At 44.4% G+C, this 22,939-nt stretch overlaps 2 protein-coding genes across 2 annotated transcripts; one reads left to right on the top strand and one right to left on the bottom strand.

Annotated features, from left to right (window-relative positions):
• Positions 1 to 862: 862 nt before the first annotated feature.
• Positions 863 to 9,013, bottom strand: LOC124538708 (septin-interacting protein 1). The gene is made up of 9 exons (XM_047115858.1): positions 8,756 to 9,013; positions 8,363 to 8,509; positions 8,014 to 8,216; positions 7,442 to 7,561; positions 7,140 to 7,309; positions 3,748 to 4,135; positions 3,040 to 3,673; positions 1,423 to 1,586; positions 863 to 1,281 (listed from the first exon to the last, which is right to left on the bottom strand). The coding sequence occupies exons 1-9, from the start codon at positions 8,859 to 8,861 to the stop codon at positions 886 to 888; spliced, it is 2,328 nt and encodes a 775-aa protein (XP_046971814.1). The 5' UTR covers positions 8,862 to 9,013; the 3' UTR covers positions 863 to 885.
• Positions 9,014 to 9,286: 273 nt separating this feature from the next.
• Positions 9,287 to 22,595, top strand: LOC124538707 (FHF complex subunit HOOK interacting protein 2A-like). The gene is made up of 13 exons (XM_047115857.1): positions 9,287 to 9,540; positions 9,693 to 9,833; positions 10,562 to 10,783; positions 11,063 to 11,479; positions 11,550 to 11,743; positions 12,151 to 12,256; positions 12,629 to 12,788; positions 13,567 to 13,700; positions 13,771 to 13,922; positions 14,138 to 14,212; positions 16,265 to 16,352; positions 20,642 to 21,195; positions 21,599 to 22,595. Exons 1-13 carry the CDS (start codon positions 9,496 to 9,498, stop codon positions 21,717 to 21,719), a joined length of 2,409 nt encoding a protein of 802 aa, XP_046971813.1. The 5' UTR covers positions 9,287 to 9,495; the 3' UTR covers positions 21,720 to 22,595.
• Positions 22,596 to 22,939: the final 344 nt, after the last annotated feature.

Raw genomic sequence — 22,939 nt, 5'->3', positions numbered from 1 at the left:
ACGTAACGTTATTCTATAAACGCAAGATGTATTTGCTTGGATGTCATTTAAGCCGCGGGTCGAACGGCGCCAGTAAAGTGGTGGTGTAAATATTAATTTTAGGGCTAATCTAATCAGCTGGTTGACTTATTTAAATGAGACTTATTCAGGGCCGGATTTAGAGGCATCCCACCTCTTTCTTAGGGCACAATCCCACAAAAGAATGACATTTACAAGAGGATTTCTAAATTAAATTCATTCCAATTCCGACAATGTATGAGTGAACTCCATGCATGTCAGTTTCCAAGGTTGGAAGCGCATTCGCGATCAGGAATGTTTGCTGATCGGCCTAACTATCCATGCTTTGAAATAAATCTATAGTGAAATCCAAATTTAACTCTTATATTTTACTACAGGTAGATTTTTTATAAAGAATGATACTAAAGTGGTTGTAAGCAACAAACAGTTAAAATTTACTTCACAATAAATTATCCAAAATTCCGTCTGAAAATGTTTTGAATAGGGCTTTATGCAAGCCTTTCAGATACAGATACAGTAAAACTACAGGCACAAAGGACATAACGTCTAGTTCCAAAGACATGATTATATTTATATATTGTATGTACACCCCTACCTCTTTCTACATCCGTTTCTTTCCCTTACCTTGAGGTTACCTGGAAAACATCGCTGTTTCGCGATAAGGCCGCCTCTTTTGCATTTTTCTTGACGTGACTACTACAAGTATGTGTTTATTGGTGTACAATAAAGAGTATTTGATTTTTTTTTGTCGATGGCTAGTAACTTACCATTACGTGTACATTCGTCTGCCCGCCTTCCTTTGCTATAAATAAATACATAGTAATAATAAATGAAACAGCTAATGCATGTTTTAATAGTTTATTCAATTCACTCTTCCACTAAACTCAACAACCTGTCCAGACCTATGGGGGCGAACGTCCTGCCACCATCATTGGAATACATTATCACGTTACGTATAACGTAACACTGCAACTCCCCGATCTTGTACAGGGGCCTCCCCTCCCTCAGTTTCCCCGCGATGGGAACGAACGTTATCCCCTTTTCAATACATCTAGATTCTAGGAGTTCGGAGAAGCTCTTCTGTTGAGCAACTGATGCCAATATGTCAATTTTGGAGGTGTCCTTAGACTCAGAGGGGGTGAAGCGAGGTGGAGGGGGAGGCTCGAGGGACTCGATATCAGTGCTTCGGTTCATCATATCCAGGGCTTTTCTGAACGCGTCACGTACAACGGGCTCCTTGAGGATTTCTTCCGGAAACATTTTCTGTAATTATGTGTACACATTGTATATTTTTGCGCCTAACAATTGTCAATTGACGACAAATCCCTAAAACGCGAGCGAAGCCGCAAATGACTAATACTCCATGTACAGCTGATGGCTGACATCAGCTGGAGGAGCACTCACGCGGAAGGCAGAGTAGGAGGCGAGCACGGTGGCGTGCGGCGGCGCGGTGTTGAGCCACGCCGCCAGCGCGCCCAGCCAGCGCGGCAGCAGCGCCCGCGCCGCCAGCGCGCCCAGCGTCGGCGCGCCCAGCAGCTCCAGCCACTGCACGCACCACAGCCACGCCGCTGCACACGGGTACTTCATTATTGACGAGCCCATTCATTTGTCAAGTCATATTTGGGGTCTTAAAATCAGGTTGTGGCCTTCAACTTTACATAAGACGAAATATAGCTCGAAGCGTAATAGAAATACGTTTACGTAATAAAATAACCCTGGGACAAAGTTAAGATTATCATAATGGCAGGTGCAGCGAATATGACCTAGAAAATATATGATCTCGTATTGGTTGCATATTTTTGTTCTTCTATTTTTTCAATGGGTCAGGTTGAGTATTTCTTAAGCAATCAAATATTTTTTTAGTTATAAAAGCGTAAACAAGCAGCCTCTTGGAAAGTGGACTACCAATGGGTACCGACATTACCGGAGGGTTGTATACGATTTGCCGACCTAAAGAATGAGTGAGTTCTCTTGTTGAAACAGTTCTGCGAGACAAATAGATCTTTGAAATTGCGATATGGAATCAAATTTGTGCCTTATAAAGTTTGAGGTAAAGAGCCGACGTGAACTATTGTCACGGCTTGCTTAGCACATCTACATTAATATGTGGTTATAGACTGTGCTGGGTGCATCAATTTTTCATTTTTAAGATCAAATGACAGTCTAGCAAATGAAGCATTTGATTTTCAGTTAGGGACTGGAAGATATATTAACTATCTATAATATCGTCAATGGGTTAACTTTTGGAACTAAAAAGGTATGTCAACGGGGGCTTGAATGACTTAATAATGACGTTTTTTTAACTTCTTCGCTTACCACCATATTACAGTATTAATAAGAGTCTCCAGATACTTGTTATTGACTTTACCTTCGAGTTGTCAAAACCTAGTATTCGGATTTTTTAACAATTGAAGAAATGTCATTAAAATAAGAGGAGATAACAAATAGGGACTTTTACAAATACAGGTCACTCTTGACTAGAGGAGCAAATTAGGAGATAGTAATCAGAATTGTCAAATTTTAAGTAATATTATTCACCCTGAACGGGCGTAACGGGGAGATTATGCCATATAAAATCAAAAACCTTAGTACAGTTTCGTCTTCCTCTAGGTACATAATTGGGACCACCTGGGAGTTGATTATGGAGGGTGAAAAAGCAGTTTCCTAGGAGTTCGGTATTACACTTACGTGTAGGAGTGTCGATGAGGATGCTATAAGTGCGAACGTTGAAACACATGTACAAATAATGATTGAATATGGTATACCTATTTAAATTAAAACTAAAAACTTAGTAAAGCTTTAAGTTTAAGAACATTGAAAGCATGAATAAGAATCCTCTTTTGAGGATTTTCTGCTGTGTAGATAGCAGGCTCGTCACAAAATACTGTTTCATGGTAGTTCCTACGATAGAAGTTATCCATATAACCGAGAAAGAAAAAGGACTCAGGGATCGACCCTTGTGAGACACCTATATCGACCGAAGCCTACACACGGGTTGTCCGGAATAGAGCTCGCGCGTACCGTTCTCGCGGCCGACGAGCTCGACGGGCGCGGCGCGCAGGCAGTGCTCCAGCTTGGGCAGCACGTGGTGGTGCAGCAGCGGCCCCAGCGCCGGCCCCCACGCGTCGCGCCACGCCGCCAGCAGCGGGCGCGCCGACGCGTCGGCCGGGTGCCACGCCGCCAGCGCCGCCGCCAGCCGCGAGCGGATGAGCGGGTACACGGCCGCCGCCAGCGCCTCGCCCGCCAGCGCGTGCCACGGCAGCACCCAGCGGTGCACGGGCAGCGTGTCGCGCGTCGGGTCCCACGCGCGCACGGCGCCCAGCAGGCGCGGCGCCACGTGGCGCGCCGCCACCGCGCGCGCCAGCCACGCCGGCGCCGCGCCGCGCCACGCCTCCAGCGCCGCCACCATGCGCGCCGGCGCGCGCGGCTCCCACGCCTCGGCCGCGCGCGCCAGCGGCGGCAGCAGCAGCTGCCCCAGCAGCGCGTCGTACGCCTCGCCCGTCAGCAGCGCGCGCCACCGCGCCACCGCCGCCACCGGCTCCTCGGGGCTCTGCAGCGGGTCCCACTTGGCCAGCATCGCGCTGAGCAGCGGGCTCACGATGTTGCCGGCGATGCTCCCGAGCCCGAACATCTCGTACTCGAGCGGGAACGACTCCTGTGGGGGGAGGCGGTGATGTGGGGCGGGGCGAGGTACGGGCGAGGGCCCAAGTGTCGTCGCCGACTGCGTACCTTCAGGTCCGAGAGGACGTCGTGGGCGGTCTCGAGCGAGGCGTCGGGGCGGCTGAGGCGCTCGACGCGCGCGAGGATGGCCTGCACGCGCGCGACGACGGCGTCCTGGTCGCGCAGGCGGGCGTCGTGCTCGTCCAGGTCGCGGCCCAGCGCCACGATCTCGTCCTCGGCCTGCTGCAGCTCGCGCGCGTTGCGGATGATGTCCTGCTCGCAGCAGTCCACCATGAGCTGCAGGTTGTGCGACAGCTCGGGCGCCTGGAAGCGCGTGCAGGCGCGGCGCGGCTCGTGCTCGTAGCGCGGCGCGGCGGCGCGCAGCGCGTGGTAGCCGCTCAGCACCTTCTTCTCGCGCCCCGTCAGGTCGATCACCGGCACGCGAGACAGCTCGTCGCTGCGACACGAAAGAGAAACTCACCGTTGCTGGTACTGTATTTCAAACCACTTTCAGTAAGATCCACGTACATCACAAATGACAGTAATTTTTCTTTTAATATTTTATTGTATTTTTGTTGAATTGAAGTAGCTATGCTACCGCGTTTTGTCCGGTATGTGAGAGTTTCGAAGCGCCGATCCCTCTCCCCTTCAAAACATAATTGCAACAATTATGCTGAATTTGGTTTCATTACCCACAATAGGGTACCATCAACGACTGAAATGGAGAATCTCGCTGAGGATCCATTTTCAGGACGTACACCACATGAACAGGGATGCCTAGGCAGCCCAGCCTAGCCTAGCCTAAGATTTTGCGCTTGCCACTGTTTGGGGCAGGCGGAGCAGGCATCATAAGGCAACCTCACATCATCATCACAAGGCGTGTATGGCACTAAAAGTCAGCAGATTGGAATGGGATGCGATCCTTCCTTGCATCTTAAGGGGGCGGGTTTGTTTTTTGGTGGATGATCCGTGCGTTGTTGCTGACTCTGTTGCCGATGTGGTGTTACAGGGTATGGAACTTTTCATTCCATATTCTGCGGTGCCCATTGGTGGCAAGTGCCAGCCTTGGTTTGGTCGTTTCTGTAAAACGGCCTCATGGCGAAAATGGGAACTTTACCAAGACTGGGTTAACGCATCGGCGCCTCGTGATATAAACACCAGAACATTCAGAAAGGAACATAACCCTCGTTCTAGACCCTTCAAAAACACTGCTAAGGCGAATTCGGAGTACATGGGCAAAAATGGCAAAATCAAATCAAATCAATTTTATTCAAGTAAACTTCACAATGAAGCGTTTTTAATTCGTCAACAATTAAATACTACCACCGTTTCGGAAAGCAGCTTCTAGCGAGAAGAAACGGCAAGAAACTCGCATAGTTGCTCTTTTTAAATAAAAAGATTTACAATGCTGTTGTAAATATGCAATTTACAGTAATTAGTGCCATATGATGGAACCCGAGACTAGAAACGCCTGGAGCTAACTCCAGGCGTTTCTTTCTAAAGAGTACTCTTAAATTTTCGCGATTACACATTGAAATAAAACTAGCTATAACGGATTTGAATCGCGTATATTAATTATTTTTAACATCCCGACGTTGGAGACCTTCTAACACCTGGGATCCACTTATTAAAAATTTAAAATCCCAAATCCAACAGACTGCAAGACCTAAAGATTCTTATTTCTTGTATTAATTGTATGTATATCGGCATTGATGGAATAATTTTTAAAATTCTTTTGTATAAACATTATATTATCACAAATATATTGTGAAGCAGTCGTTAATACACCAATTTCTTTAAATTTCTCGCGTAATGATGATCACAAAAGACTGGTGTGCGTTCCTTTAGGAATTGCATTCTGGTCTCTCGCTAAGGCTGTTAGGGAATTTCTGTCAGTCTTCCTTTCCATCTTTGCAAAGGGACGGTAAATCTTTGGTATGGCATACCTCTAATGAGAAATCTGATCTTTTAGGTTTTCTCTTCCTGTCGTTCTCCACTTTGGATGACCGAGGAGAGTTATCAACAACGATCCCGCGGTATGATACAACAACACCGGAGGTTAAATTCCGGCAAAGTACAGTTAGTAGAGCACTTCTTTCCTTGGACATTCATAAGTCAAGTGGACTCGATGGCATCCCAATCGTGCTACGGACAAGTGCTCCCGAGTTGGCACCGGCTTTAACGCATCTTTTCCGGCAATCCCACGCATTAGGTGTCGCCCCGAACTCCTGGAAGACTGCTTTGGTGCATCCGATCCTTTAAAAGGGCAACCGCTCAGACCAGACCAATTATAGGGCTATAGCGTATAGGGTCCATTATAAACTGCCAGCTCCTGCGATATCTAGAGGAGAACCAATACGATTTCCGTCGGGGTCGGTCAGGTGGTGATCTTGTAGTTTATCTTACTCATAGATGGGCGGAGGCAAGGGTGAGGCATTATTACCCAGTTTGGACATAGCGAAGGCTATAGGATAGCCTTTGTTATGTCCAAACAAGATAGATAGATAAGGATCGAATGATCGCGTGTGGCACAAAACGCTTCTTTCGAAGCTTCCTTTTTATGGGCTTCCCGGGAAATTATGCAATTGGATTATCAGCTTTTTGGCAGAACGGAGCATCAAGGTTGTGTCGACGGTGCATGCTCCGACTTAAAAATCGTCAATACTGGTGTTCCACAAGACTGCGTCCTATCACCCACTCTGTTTCTTGATCATATCAATGATTTGTTGCAAGTCAGGAACCATCTCTGCTATGCAAACGACAGTATCATTGACATCGCATGCACCGGCCGTGCTAATATTTCTCGGGAAAACGTCGAAGAAAACCGGTACAAACTTGTGTCTGAAAGCGGCTTCGTAAAAGAGACGCAAGTTAAACGCTAAAAATACAACATTTGTAGTATTTTCCAATACCGCCACTAGTAGTATTGGAAAACCTGGCGTTGATATTTCGAGCTTCCTTCAGTTCCGCGGTCAATTGGAAGGCAAACCCAAATTGGCTTCAAAAAAGCTCGATGTGCTCAGCAAGGCCAAACAGTATTTCACGTCGGCCGGCAAATACGGCTTCACGTGGAATACTGCTCTCATTTGTAGGCGGGTGCTCCCAGTATCAGATTAATTTTATTAGACTGTTTCTAACGTAGAGTGCCTCGAGTTATCGACTCTTGATGCTTTAGCTTTGTGTAGAGATGTTGGAGCACTCTGCACCTTTTACCGATTTTTTTAAAGGGAATGTTCCGAGGAATTTTTGGATTAATCCCGGCTGCTGAATATAACTTGATGCCTTTTGACATCTCGTCAAAATTCCAAATTTCACCCTAGAAGTCTGAAAATCCACAACAGTGCGATTGTGCAAGCAAGCACCCCGGTGTTGCAGATGCCATAGGCACTGGTAGTCACTTTCCATCAGATGAGCGTCGTGCTCGTTTGTCATTTATCACATAAAAAAAATATATTGAATACCTGCTAATAGTATGCATGGTGGGTTTACCCTCTTGTATCACATCTGCCGCATCCCTGTAGAAGTAGCGACCCTTGTGAGACTTTTTCCAGTTGCCAGTCTTCTCCTTGCTACCTTCTTCCTCTTTTTCTTTCTCTATCTGACGACGCTCCTCCTCCTTTTTTGCTTTTTGCTGAGAGAGAAATATCATATACATATAGCTCTATGACAACAGCTAGTAATATAAATATAATCAACATACTTATAATATATTATGAAATGCAGTAGTATAAAGTAGTAAAACAAGTTGCGAAAAAGCTCTTACAGCTGCCTTCTCAGGTCCGTAAGCTCCAATAGCCCCCCTTCCTTTTCTCACAGTAGCTTCTACGGGGGCTGATATACCCTGCAGATCTTTACCCAGACCTCTTCCAGGTTGGTAACCCATCTGCAAATAAACAGCTGTTATATTTTTTTTTTCATAAAGAAGACTACCCTAACTTACAAAACCGAATAAAATTTTACCACCACATATTGTTAATAGTAATTCAATATTTAATATAGTACTTTAAGGAAGATTAGTGTGTGGTGAACATATTTCCAAGTATCATTGATTTCAGAAAAATAAATAAATTTTATCCGACTTGACAAATCAATGTTGAATACAGAAAGAAATTAACAACAAACTAACTATTCCTAACATCACTAAAGCACTACCAAACTTAGTAACGAAGATATTGTATCCCCTGTGCCTTGCAACACTTATGCTTCAAACTGATAATACAATGAAGTAGATGACACCTACTGTACCAATTTATGCAGAGGCCGATCGAAACTTCTTCCGAAATTACATCAATTGTAATGTATTGTAATTGTATTATATACACACTTAAACATTACCTGTAACAAAAGCTTAGCACCAATTCCTTTGGTATGCTTTTCCCAGGCTCCAACACTTCCTCCAAGGTTGACACCTCGTAAGCCTTGCCCCGCTCGACGGATACCTGCAGTCTCTCTTTCATCTGGATTTGCTGGTTCATCCTCATCTGAGCTGTCTGCAAATTTGGGTCGAGAAGTGGATGCTTCTGATTTTTCTAATAATTCTGTAAGCAAATAATAAAAATATTATATACTAGCTGAACCTGTGGTTTTACCTGTCCAAAATTCGTCATCTATATTGGTTCATTGCGAAAATGTAACAGATAGTTTCTTTGGCATTAGAATAGAGATTATTATGCTTTACAGATACCTTTCTTTTTCTCTTCTTTTTTCTTGCCTGCCTGCTGCACACCTCCTGCCACAAAGCCAATAGGAGCCGAGAAGTCTTTTGGCTTCCGACTCTTCTGTCTGATGTTATCTTCATTGTCTTCCTCATCACTGTCTTTTGCCCATATACCTACCAGCAAAGAGAAATTAATTACACAATCCTTCTTTTTTATTAGTACTGTTATGATAAATAACAATTAATTAATATAATTAAACTAACATAAAAAGTAACTAACGGATATAACGTGCAATAACATTTTATACCATCAACTTGCTGTTAATATGTCACAATTATTGAAATACGAATTACGATAGGTTTGATTATGGTTTATGTATGTTTCCTAATTAAACATTTAATTAATAACTAGTTACGAACCATATATCTGGTGTTCTTTCTTAGCTCTTCGATTTCTGTTTGGATTGAATTCGTTATCCAAATCATAGTCAGTAATTTCAAACCGTATAACTTCGTCGTCAGACATTTTTAACGTTTACATATAAGAATATTGTCTAAATAAAGTTATGAACCTACAAATAAAGTCTTATTATTTATAATTTAAAAATATACAACAGCTTCACATGACAAAACACCTAATTTTTTGTTATGAAAACCAAGTTGTCAAACGACAACTGTCAAGATAAGGGTTGTACCGATTTTGGGATTTAAAGGAAAGATTCACAAAGCTCGTAATTCAAAAGTAACATCTATTCATAGTCGAGCAACATGATCTATGGCTATAAGTCATTTTTAATTAGTAGAGTACCTAATAAAGGTCTTTGCTGTTACAATTGTTGACCTAAATAAGAATTTACTTTTAATAATTTGTTAAACAACTTTTCTATATTGCTCGGTTCCGAAGAAAATCGATTAATATTATATGACATATTAGTAATCTGTTAAATTATGCATTTGACATGTATCACAAGAAAATGGAAAATTGACAATTCCATATGAAATGTCATTATCAAAGTAAATATTTCGGTGTTTAGTATTTTCCAAGCCATATGATGGGTGTATTTAAAAGTCCCTAACAAATAATTATCACTTATTTCTTACGTTAAAAATCAATTTCTATAGCAGCAAGTGTCATGTTACAGAATTAACTATCAATTAATATGCTAAGCAGATTTTCAGATGTTTTACAAACCGCTGCGGACGTAGTAAGTGCTATTTAATTTATAAAAGTTGTTTAGATTAATTTCAACTAATTAAAACCTTAACTCGTAATGCTTTGTCATATTGTTATCTAATTATACTGACAGATAACTTAGGAAAAAAAGTTTAATGCAAATTTAAATTTTTGTTATATTAGTTAGCGCCGCCAGCCACAAGGCTAGAGGATTTTGAGTATCACTGGAAAATGGTAGTGAATTTCTATCAGAATTATGAGGAAAGTTCCAAAGTACATTTTGAAGATACGAGGGTACCACATCATTTACACCAGATGCTCCAGGTTAGAATAAATACCAGCTATAAATGATATTCTTCAGTTGGAACCTTCCAACTCACACACTTTTCTTTGAATTACCTCCTAGATATGTATTATTTTTAGACAACTTATTTTTAGATAACTTTAATACAAAGTCTGACCTTTTAAGTACACTTAATTATGCAACTGAAATACTAATTAAGCCACTACAGCAAATTTGAAGAAAAGTGTAAGTTGGCAGGTTTCTACCGAAAAATATCATGAGTATTTTCTTGGCAATATGTAAGAATTAATGCAAATATATTTTTCAATTCTGAGGAATATTAAAAGTAATAGTATTACTGAGTCTGTAGAAAGTAATTATATTTATTTTTTAACATGTGAATCATCTAGTTTTACTTTATCCACTAAGATTATATGCTAATAAGGTATACAATAATTGTATAATTATTATACATGATAGACAAAGCCTTTACAGTCTTGTATATCATTATACTTTGTGATGGCCTGTCTGTTCAACTATAAGATACTCTTTGCATATTCTAATGCAAAATGGTATTATGTAGATGTATCATGTTAATATTGTTTAATCATGTTTATATTTAATATATATAATGCCAATGTCTATGAAACTGGACTATTTGTAACATTACCTTTCTAAAAAAATAAAATTATTTGGTCGGTATGTTGTATATTGGATATAAATATTCATTGTAGCATTAAATTGCGTCTTATGTTGAAATTTCAATCAGTTAATAGTAGATGAGGAGAAAGAACAACAGGGTGGCACGGTGGGTCCATGCCTGGAGGCCGTGATCCAGCGCTCGGTGGGCGTGTTGGATGCGTTGTCGCTTTTGGTGTCGGTGGACCGGCCGCCCGGCGCGCGCTACTCCGCGCTCACTCTCGCCACCTCCCTGCTGCGGCGCACCAGGAGCCCCTGCCTCAACAGCCCTCACGTGTACAGGCCTCTGCAGGTACGCCGCAAACTCCCCACTTCCCCCCACACGGTCACCATGACCTCTTGTCGTAGTGAAAAAAAAATAATTTTTATGGCATGTGCTTAAATGTGCTGAGCCATAAATTCATAGCTGTCAAAACTTTATCAGAGCAAAATTCTTGTAGAGAATGCTCCTAATATGCACCATGACGATGTTTCATGGTCATTGTGAAACAAATTTTTATATCATGTGCTTAAATGTGCTGAGCCATAAATTCATAGCTGTCAAAACTTTATTAGAACAAAATTCTTGTAGAGAATGCTCCTAATATGCAACGAAAGTCCTGCATCCCCGACGGAAAAGGAGGAAGTGGAACTTCTCCTCACCCTGTGCGGTCTCGTGAGGAAGGAGCCCGGCTTGGCTAACATCTTCACGACGCCGTTCGTCGAGGACACCGCGAGTCTGATGACGATCCCGGAAGACATCAAGGCACTGATACCCATCAAAAGCAAAGCGCAGACGCCCAAGAAGAATCCTCTATTCGAAGTGGATATGGCGCCCAATCCACTGAAAACGGTGTCCATAGTGCGAGTGAATAAGGACGAAAATTACGTGCAGTCGGGCAGCTCCGCGGGCGACGACAACGTTTCCTCCAAGAGCCAGAAAACCGTGTACGACGACAACGACAGGTTTCTGCTGATTGATCTGCTGCTGTCGTACTTGGACAGCGCCGTGAGTGATGCAATCCCGTGTTTGGTTTCGATCGAAAGTCCTCAGGGGCTCAAAGGAGCTCGTGTCGCAGGATAACCAAGTGGTGCTGCGCGCGTGCGAGGGTGTGCTGATCGTGTCGTCCCTGGCGGAAGACGACATCGCAGCGCTGGTGACGGGCTGCAGCCCGGCCTGCGAGCGGCTGGCGGCGCGCCTGCTGCGTCACTACCGCGCGCTGCCAGCAGACCTCGACCCCGCCGCCGTGGACCAGCTCAGCATCACGTGGGCGTGAGTGGCGCTCCGTGCCTTTTCAACTTTGCCGTTTAGTAAATTCAAATCCTTTGTTAAAAATACATTGGTAGAAAAAGCATACTATTCGATACAAGATTTTGTAGATGATAAAAAAGCGTTGAGTTAATACCTGTTGACTTCCAAGCGGGATACATTAATTGAAATAATTGTATTTAATTAAAATGACGTTGTATTTTTTAAATGTTAAAAAAGAGTAACTACTGAGTTTCTTGCCGGTTCCTCTCGGTAGAATCTACTTTCCAAACCGGTGGTAGCTTCACTTAATTGTAAAATGACGATTCAAAAGTGCTTATAAAAGCCTACTTGAATAAAGTTTATTTTGATTTTGATTTTGACCCCCATCTCCCCCCCCCTCGGGCGATGGACGCTCTATTGCGTTGCAGGTACGTCGCGCAGGACTTCGGCGATAAGAACTACAACAACTTCTACGGGTACCGGGAGCTGACCGCATTCTTCTCTTGGCTCGACTACATCGATACGCTGATGAAGGTCAGTGACATTAGATTTGAGTCGGTACTAACAAATTGATGAAGGTCAGTGATGATTTGAGTTAGTCGGTACAAATTGGTCAGATGTTTATGCCTCACGTTGATAGAGCATTTCTTTTTTGTTCTGAATTAAAATATCAAAATCTTAATTTTATATAACGAATATAGCTATAGTTTTTTAATCGAGTCATAATGTGTTTTTACGGTCTTTTTATCTTAAACCGATAAGCTGAAAACGGATGTCGAATACATTTCAGTACCTAATTTAATTACTCATTAGATGAAATAATGAATTTGAATTGTAAGTGATGTACTCTGCTTGAACTTTTTCTTATATTTGTATTATATGTTATTTATTGTGGTTTTCCCGCAGGAGTGTCACCCCATCATCGCGTGTCACCTGTCCCGCGCCTTCCGCACGCAGTTCCTGGAGCCGGCGGCGGAGGAGCTGGCCGAGCCTCGGAGCGCCATCCTCGCCACCGCCGTGCTCGCCAAGTGTCTGCGCGTGCTCGACTCGCAGGACCTCGTCAACGGTGAGCCCACCACTCCCGACGATCAGTAACAATAACGGTCCCAGTGTAGAGCCCTGAGGGACACCCCGAGAAAGTTAATTTTCCGAAATCATAATATAAAACATATTGTTACTAAATTAATGAATGATTAATTAAAAATTATGAAACGATAAGCCCTTAGCTTCGATCACGCGAGCGTGCATGTGCGCACAATGCGTCAATGAATGTTTGTATGTAATCAAAATTAACTCGTAATTGAATCGATGCTGAAGCGGAGGCAAAAAATCAAAATCAAAATAAATTTTATTCAAGTAGGCTTTTATAAGCACTTTTGAATCGTCATTTTACAATTAAGTGAAGCTACCACCGGTTCGGAAAGTAGATTCTACCTAGAAGAACCGGCAAGAAACTCAGTAGTTACTCTTTTTTAACATTTAAAAAATACAACGTCATGTTAATTAAATACAATTATTTCAATTAATGTATCCTGCTTGGAAGTCAACAGGTATTAACTCCACGCTTTTTTATCATCTACAAAATCTTGTATCGAATAGTATGCTTTTTCTACCAATGTATTTTTAACAAACGATTTGAATTTACTAAACGACAGAGTTAAAAATTTCTGCGGAATTTTATTATAGAAACGGATACCTTGCCCCAAGAAGGATCCATTGACTTTGCGGAGTCGGAAACTTGGCGTTATAAGTTTATCCTTACTTCTAGTGCATATACAATGGTTATCACTGATTTTATCAAAGTCGACGAGATTAAACGCAGCGGTGTGTGTGTGTGTGTGCAGAGTTCTCGAGCTGGCTGGCGGGCGAGGGGGAGGGCGAGGGCGGCGCGGGCGAGTGGGGGCAGCTGCGCGAACTGGCGCGGCGCTGCCTGCGGGGCGACCACGACCTCACGCTCGAGACGCTGCGCTTCTTCGAGGTGCGGAGCGGGGGGGGGGGGGGGCGGTGGGCCGGTGGGCCGGCGGCGCTAACCCGCGTGTGCTGCGCAGGCCGTGATCGAGAAGGGCGCGGAGCACAGCATCGAGCGCCTGGTGCTGTCGCGCGTGTGCGCGCGCGCCTACCGCGCCGCCGCGCCCGCGCTGCAGGACGAGCGGGACCGCCTCAACGACCTCAGCCACGCGCGCGAGCGAGAGCGCAACAGGTGACGGGGCGCGACGTGGGGGTTACGGGGCATGAAATGATAAGGGGCATGAAATGATAAGGGGCATGAAATGATGATATGGCATAATATGGTAGGCGAGTTTATGTAACATAAAATAATTTAGTGACGCTCCAAGTGCAACTAATATTTGTTCATTTACAATACTATCCTAACATAAGTTTGGATACGGCTGTCAATGCGAGTGTATGTCGCAGGGAGTCGCTGACGGACGAGCGCGCGGGCGGGCTGCTGGCGCACGCCGACGACAACATACACCGCGTCGTCAACAGGTAGCGTAGCGAGCGACACAACCCCCCACCCCCCCACTGCACCCTCCCTCCAAACGCACCACTTAGCTCTAGCCTCAGCTAAATACCACTCTAAAGCGTAACCTGTATATCACATTGAATATTTTATTTGCACTTTGCACTCACCTATATTTACTTTAAACTCATATGCAACATTTTGTATTTAGCTATAAACACTTTACATTAAAATTATCAAAAAATCACATGAAAAGTTGAAATTACTTAACTGCTAAATTAAATCTGACTCAATAAAGCAATAAAAACAAAATTCTAATCCTATGTGTCAAATCACGTAATTGAATATTTAGTCTTTTACAAATTTTTGATAAAAATATTATTTTTCACAAACGCAAACAGGTTTTATATACTCAGCAAGCCCAATATTTAAACGAGGATAACAAACTAAAAATGGCATTTTGTCTCTAAACAGTTTATATTATATTTTAGTTTCAATATATATACAAACTCATACAAAACTCTTCGTATGATAATATAATTTACTAAACTTCTCCGAGATTACCTTCTCTTATGAAATTTATTTATTAGTTGTAATTAAAGTTTACAAAAGCAAGTGTCTTGTTTTAATAGTATAGTTATACATAAATACAAAATTTAGAATCATATTCAGTTTTTGAAGTTGGTTGTAAACAGCTCATTTTCACAAATAAACCTAGAGATAAAATGTCAAAAAAGTTATAAATAATAATATTAATTATTCGTGAGATAATATTTTAATCTATTTAATATTCATGCTTGTTAAGCTTATCTAAACTTCTAGGCGTTTAAACCAACTCAAAGATCGCATCGAAGAAATAATGGCAAAGGAAAACTCATAACAGAAAATCTAACATCATTACAGTAACTAGACTAAGATCTACTAACATAGTTATATATAGACACATATTGATTAATTTTATTTTACATATCATTACGATTTACTGTAACACTAATATGTTGAAAATAATTGTTCCTATCAGTACAATACAGTGCTATAATTAAAATATGAATTTATGAGTCACAAATATAAATTATTTTTTTATATTTGTATTTATATATACTTATTAACATAGTACAATGAATTTGGTCTACTTTAAGTACTTATGCTTTGAGCTAATTTTTATGATATTATATACAATATAATAAGTATGTATATGTAAAAAAAATGGATATTTGGTAAACAGTATTATTGTGATACTTGTAACAAATTAAACAAAAATCCCAAAATCATATAAAGCATAACATTAAAAAAGTTAATAGTCAACAATAATATATCCATTTATATGTTTAGTTATATCATGCCCCATTAGACAAACATATAAAAACCAAAATATACGTTATTCAAGTAGGCCTTTACAAACACCTTTTAATATCATTTAACAACTATTTTAAATGAAGGTACCACCGGTTCGGAATGTAGATTCTATCAAGAACCGGCAAGAAACTCAGTAGTCTGTTAAAAACGGACGATAAAAATTTGTTAACAATTAAAATTAACTAATTTAATATGCATATCTATTTTATGAAAAACTTTTAAGCATTATCAAGTGCCCCAGATTAATTGGTTACAACATGCCCCATATGGAGGCTAACATTAGTTTTTTTGAAATACATCACATGTAAGCATTTAAGAAACTTTTATAATTTTGTTTTTTTTCTGCATTTAGAATTATTGTTTATGGAAAATGTTGCTCAGCCATGTGTTATGTAAAAAAAAGATGATAAATAGATATGAAAAACTTATGTAAATAATATAATGTGTACAGAGTAATATTTTTTGTATTCATAAAATAAATTGTTACAAAGCCATATTTGCCATATTTGTTTTGTGAATTTATTGATGTGTTTTTTTTTTTTTGTAAATATTTATTTTTAGTATTTCTTTTAATTGTGAAAATTTTACAAACTATACCATTAAGTCTTTTGGATTTTTATACAAAATAGGTTATGTTAATTAGTAATATTGTTTTAGTAATATATAAAAAATGGTAATTAAAGATTTCAAATCTATATCACTTGTTTTATTTCGACCGACAGTTTCCTGCTGCTCCTGCCTCGCGGAGTGCAGTCGCAGCCCCTCGCCGACTGCGAGCACTACGTGCACGACGCGCAGCGGCACTACCAGGTACTGTGCTCTACCTGCGCGACCCTAGCGGGTACTGTGCTCTACCTGCGCGACACTACCGGGTACTGTGCTCTACCTGCGCGACACTACCAGGTACTGTGCTCTACCTGCGCGACACTACCGGGTACTGTGCTCTTCCTGCGCGACACTACCGGGTACTGTGCTCTACCTGCGCGACACTACCAGGTACTGTGCTCTACCTGCGCGACCCTAGCGGGTACTGTGCTCTACCTGCGCGACACTACCGGGTACTGTGCTCTACCTGCGCGACACTACCAGGTACTGTGCTCTACCTGCGCGACACTACCGGTACTGTGCTCTACCTGCGCGACACTACCGGGTACTGTGCTCTACCTGCGCGACACTACCAGGTACTGTGCTCTACCTGCGCGACACTACCGGGTACTGTGCTCTACCTGCGCGACACTACCGGGTACTGTGCTCTACCTGCGCGACACTTCCAGGTACTGTGCTCTACCTGCGCGACACTACCGGGTACTGTGCTCTACCTGCGCGACACTACCGGGTACTGTGCTCTACCTGCGCGACACTACCAGGTACTGTGCTCTACCTGCGCGACACTACCGGGTACTGTGCTCTACCTGCGCGACACTACCAGGTACTGTGCTCTACCTGCGCGACACTACCGGGTACTGTGCTCTACCTGCGCGACACTACCGGGTACTGTGCTCTACCTGCGCGACACTACCGGGTACTGTGCTCTACCTGCGCGACACTACCAGGTACTGTGCTCTACCTGCGCGACCCTAGCGGGTACTGTGCTCTACCTGCGCGACACTACCGGGTACTGTGCTCTACCTGCGCGACACTACCAGGTACTGTGCTCTACCTGCGCGACACTACCGGGTACTGTGCTCTACCTGCGCGACACTACCGGGTACTGTGCTCTACCTGCGCGACACTACCAGGTACTGTGCTCTACCTGCGCGACACTACCGGGTACTGTGCTCTACCTGCGCGACACTACCGGGTACTGTGCTCTACCTGCGCGACACTACCGGGTACTGTGCTCTACCTGCGCGACACTACCGGGTACTGTGCTCTACCTGCGCGACACTACCGGGTACTGTGCTCTACCTGCGCGACACTACCAGGTACTGTGCTCTACCTGCGCGACACTACCGGGTACTGTGCTCTACCTGCGCGACACTACCGGGTACTGTGCTCTACCTGCGCGACACTACCACGTACAGTGCTCTACCTGCGCGACACTAACGGGTACTTTGCTCTACCTGTGTGACACTACCGGGTACTGTGCTCTACTTGCGCGACCCTACCGGGTAGGTTGCTCTGCCCGTGCGACACTACCAGGTACAGTGCTCTACCTGCGCGACACTACCGGGTACTTTGCTCTACCTGTGTGACACTACCAGGTACTGTGCTCTACTTGCGCGACCCTACCGGGTAGGTTGCTCTACCCGCGCGACCCTACCGGGTAGGTTGCTCTACCCGTGCGACACTACCAGGTACAGTGCTCTACCTGCGCGACACTACCGGGTACTTTGCTCTACCTGTGTGACACTACCAGGTACTGTGCTCTACTTGTGCGACCCTACCGGGTAGGTTGCTCTGCCCGTGCGACACTACCAGGTACAGTGCTCTACCTGCGCGACACTACCGGGTACTTTGCTCTACCTGTGTGACACTACCAGGTACTGTGCTCTACTTGCGCGACCCTACCGGGTAGGTTGCTCTACCTGCGCGACACTACCGGGTACTTTGCTCTACCTGTGTGACACTACCAGGTACTGTGCTCTACTTGCGCGACCCTACCGGGTAGGTTGCTCTACCTGCGCGACACTACCGGGTACTTTGCTCTACCTGTGTGACACTACCAGGTACTGTGCTCTACTTGCGCGACCCTACCGGGTAGGTTGCTCTACCCGTGCGACACTACCGGGTACTGTGCTCTACTTGCGCGACCCTACCGGGTAGGTTGCTCTGCCCGTGCGACACTACCAGGTACAGTGCTCTACCTGCGCGACACTACCGGGTACTTTGCTCTACCTGTGTGACACTACCAGGTACTGTGCTCTACTTGCGCGACCCTACCGGGTAGGTTGCTCTACCCGTGCGACACTACCAGGTACAGTGCTCTACCTGCGCGACACTACCGGGTAGGTTGCTCTACCCGTGCGACACTACCAGGTACAGTGCTCTACCTGCGCGACACTACCGGGTACTTTGCTCTACCTGTGTGACACTACCAGGTACAGTGCTCTACCTGCGCGACACTACCGGGTACTTTGCTCTACCTGTGTGACACTACCAGGTACTGTGCTCTACTTGTGCGACACTACCAGGTACAGTGCTCTACCTGCGCGACACTACCGGGTACTTTGCTCTATCTGTGTGACACTACCAGGTACTGTGCTCTACTTGCGCGACCCTACCGGGTAGGTTGCTCTACCCGTGCGACACTACCAGGTACAGTGCTCTACCTGCGCGACACTACCGGGTACTTTGCTCTACCTGTGTGACACTACCAGGTACTTTGCTCTACTTGCGCGACCCTACCGGGTAGGTTGCTCTACCCGAGCGACACTACCAGGTACAGTGCTCTACCTGCGCGACACTACCGGGTACTTTGCTCTACCTGTGTGACACTACCAGGTACTGTGCTCTACTTGCGCGACCCTACCGGGTAGGTAGCTCTGCCCGTGCGACCCTACCGGGTAGGTTGCTCTACCCGTGCGACACTACCAGGTACAGTGCTCTACCTGCGCGACACTACCGGGTACTTTGCTCTACCTGTGTGACACTACCAGGTACTGTGCTCTACTTGCGCGACCCTACCGGGTAGGTTGCTCTACCTGCGCGACACTACCGGGTACTTTGCTCTACCTGTATGACACTACCAGGTACTGTGCTCTACTTGCGCGACCCTACCGGGTAGGTTGCTCTACCCGTGCGACACTACCAGGTACAGTGCTCTACCTGCGCGACACTACCGGGTACTTTGCTCTATCTGTGTGACACTACCAGGTACTGTGCTCTACTTGCGCGACCCTACCGGGTAGGTTGCTCTACCCGTGCGACACTACCAGGTACTGTGCTCTACCTGTGCGACACTACCGGGTACTTTGCTCTACCTGTGTGACACTACCAGGTACTGTGCTCTACTTGCGCGACCCTACCGGGTAGGTTGCTCTACCCGTGCGACACTACCAGGTACAGTGCTCTACCTGCGCGACACTACCGGGTACTTTGCTCTACCTGTGTGACACTACCAGGTACTGTGCTCTACTTGCGCGACCCTACCAGGTACTTTGCTCTACCTGCGCGACACCACCGGGTACTGTGCTCTACCTGCGCGACACTACCAGGTACTGTGCTCTACCTGCGCGACACTACCGGGTACTGTGCTCTACCTGTGTGACACTACCAGGTACTGTGCTCTACCTGCGTGACACTACCAGGTACTGTGCTCTACTTGCGCGACCCTACCGGGTAGGTTGCTCTACCTGCGCGACACTACCGGGTACTTTGCTCTACCTGTGTGACACTACCAGGTACTGTGCTCTACTTGCGCGACCCTACCGGGTAGGTTGCTCTACCCGTGCGACACTACCAGGTACAGTGCTCTACCTGCGCGACACTACCGGGTACTTTGCTCTACCTGTGTGACACTACCAGGTACTGTGCTCTACTTGCGCGACCCTACCAGGTACTTTGCTCTACCTGCGCGTCATTATCATGTACTGTGCTCTATCTAGGCGACAACAACTGGTACTGTGCTATACCTGCGCGGCACTACCAGGTGGTACTGTGCTCTACCTGAGTTTCAGAAAAATAAGAGTTCTACTAATTTAAATACAATAATCTTGAAAGAATAATACTAATAAGAATAATATTTGGAAAAAGGAGAATTTGTGTACTGTATTAGAGCGATGAGTTTGCGAAATAAACAGTTTATCGCATTTAAATAAAACTAATTATAACGGATGCATCGCGTATATTAATTATTTTTACTAACAACTACCGCCAACGATTGATATCTTGAGTAACGTTCCGAAGATATCAATTGAGAAATTGTTGGCGGTAGTTGTTAATAATATTTCCTTTGTTCTTCAAATAGACAAATGTCATCTTAGTCTACCCGTGACCACGAACACTGCAAAGTGCTCGAAACGTCGGGATTTTTAAAAATAATGAATTTACGCGATTCATCCGTTATAATTAGTTTTATTTAAATGTGTAATAATCGCGAAAATTTAAGACAACATTAACAGTTTATCGCGTCCCTCACGACGCGGTCGCTGTTGCAGCTCTGGCTGGATATCACGGCGACGTACAACTGGCCCAGCGAGCTGACCGGCGCCCACACAACCGCCAGCTCCACGCACAGCTACGACAGCCGCCCCGAGGCCGACCTGCACCTGGACGACGCCTTCCACTCCGTGCACGCCCCCCGCGGCCCGGAGGCCCCCGCGCCGTGCGGGGCCTGCCAACCGGGCCCCTTCACGCAGACGCTGGTGCGCCGCAGCGGGGACGCGCCGCCGCCCCCCGAGGAGTTCGACGCGGGGCCGTTCCTGAAGATGCTCTTCAAGCTGCTGTCGACGATGCCCGACCAGCCCTACCAGGTGAACCTGCATCTCACGTCGATCATCTCGAAGCTGGCGCTGCTGCCGCACCCGAACCTGCACGAGTACCTGCTCAACCCGGACCTGCCGACGGCCGAGGGCACCCCGACGCTGTTCAAGTCGCTCCAGGAGGTGGCGCGCAGGCTCACGATGGAGGTGCCGCGGATAAAGAACTACAAGAAGGTCATCGAGACCACGAGGCTGCAGCTGATGAGCGAGGACCCCAGCTACGACGAAATGTGAGTATCCTTATTGTGAACTTCCTAGATTCCAACAAACGAGAGATACGACGAGCCGGGCACATTAGCACCCTGCATCAGTGTCGCCTTATGAGTATTTAATAGTAATTCTGATCGTTGCGGGTTCAAACCCAGGCAAGCATCACTATATATATGTGCTAAATTGTGTTTATAATTCATCCCGTGCTCGGCGGTGAAGGAAAACATCGTGAGGAAACGTGCATGTGTCTAATTTCATCGAAATTCTGCCACATGTGCATTCCAACCCGCATTGGAACAGCGTGGTGGAATATGTTCCAAACCCTCTCCTTAATGGAAGAGGAGGCCTTATCTCAGCAGTGGGAAATTTACAGGCTGTTACTTTACTACTTTTTACTTTACTTTACTGATCGTTGTCGCCCAGCGGCTCTCACAACCAGCTGGTAGAGAGTCTCATCGTACTCGAGGAGTTCTGCAAGGAGCTGGCCGCCATCGCGTTCGTCAAGCATCAGCACCAACTCCAACAGCAACCGCACCAGCGGTAGACCGCACCCGGATGACCAAGCTTGGTTGACCTATCGACTACCAGTACCGATGTGCGGATGGAAAATTGTCGCTAATACACTTAAAATTGTTTTCTATCAAGGAAAAGTTAAATACTGCCAATCCGATTCAACGGCCAAGGAATCGTATTCGCTGAATTATATGTAGCTATTTATTTTATTACTAGAGATGATACTAAAAATGGTGCACTTTTTATTTTCAAAAGTATTTTTCATGTTGAATTCTCGAATAAAATATGTCCGACACTCGGGATGTGCCGCTTTATTGGTGACGAGTACTTAGATGTTAGGATATCGTGCCCAGGTGTCCAGCTTGCTCGCCTTATTACCCTTAACGTTGAATGATATAAGATTTTATTATAATAACGCTAGAATTTCATTCGTATTAAATGTATTCACTGATATATAGTTTTTTATTCGAATATCTGGAGCATTAGTCATTATTTGTATGTTTGAGATATGTTAGTGCGTTGATACACGGAAATACTCAAAAGTCCCCAAAATTAAATCGTAAAACAATACAAGATATTATAGCACAGATTTATTTTGTAACATTTTTTAAATACAACGGCTAAGTAAGTATCTGGCAACACCAATTGAAATAAATCTTTTGAGTTTAAATATGTCATCCGATGAAACTGTCAACGTATCAATTTAATTATATTTATTATGAGAATTATTTGCTTTTATTTCGTAATGAATTGTGAACCAGTAGCGATCTAGTCCGAAGAGTATTTGCATACATTCCTGTGTAAGATTGACTCAGCGGCTGTGTGTGTCGCACCGTGCAATATTATTGTATTCTTTCGCACAACTATGTATTGTATGAGGCATTTGTTAAATAAATAAAATTGTTAATTAAAATTGCAGTATTATTTCAAATTGTTTTTAGTCAACCTATATTTTTTTGTTTTTAAGAGCAGTTTAAATTTTACATTACTATTGAATTAGATTCTGCCACATGTGTATTCCACCAACCCGCATTGGAACGGCGTGGTAGAATATGTTCCAAATCTTCTCCTCAAAGGGAGAGGAGGCCTTTAGCCCAGCAGTGGGAATTTACAGGCCGTTGTTGTTTGAATTAGATAAAATAAACTCAATCAAAAAATGTTCTTCATTCAAGTAGGAAAAAGCATTTTTGTATAGACCGGGAAGAACCAGCAAGAACCTCTAGGAACTCTTTTCCACCATTCCATTACAGA

This window comes from Vanessa cardui, chromosome 21, assembly GCF_905220365.1.
Source record: "Vanessa cardui chromosome 21, ilVanCard2.1, whole genome shotgun sequence".
Lineage (NCBI taxonomy): Eukaryota > Metazoa > Arthropoda > Insecta > Lepidoptera > Nymphalidae > Vanessa > Vanessa cardui.
Note: the sequence above shows the minus strand (reverse complement) of the source record. Positions and strands in the feature narration are given on the sequence as shown.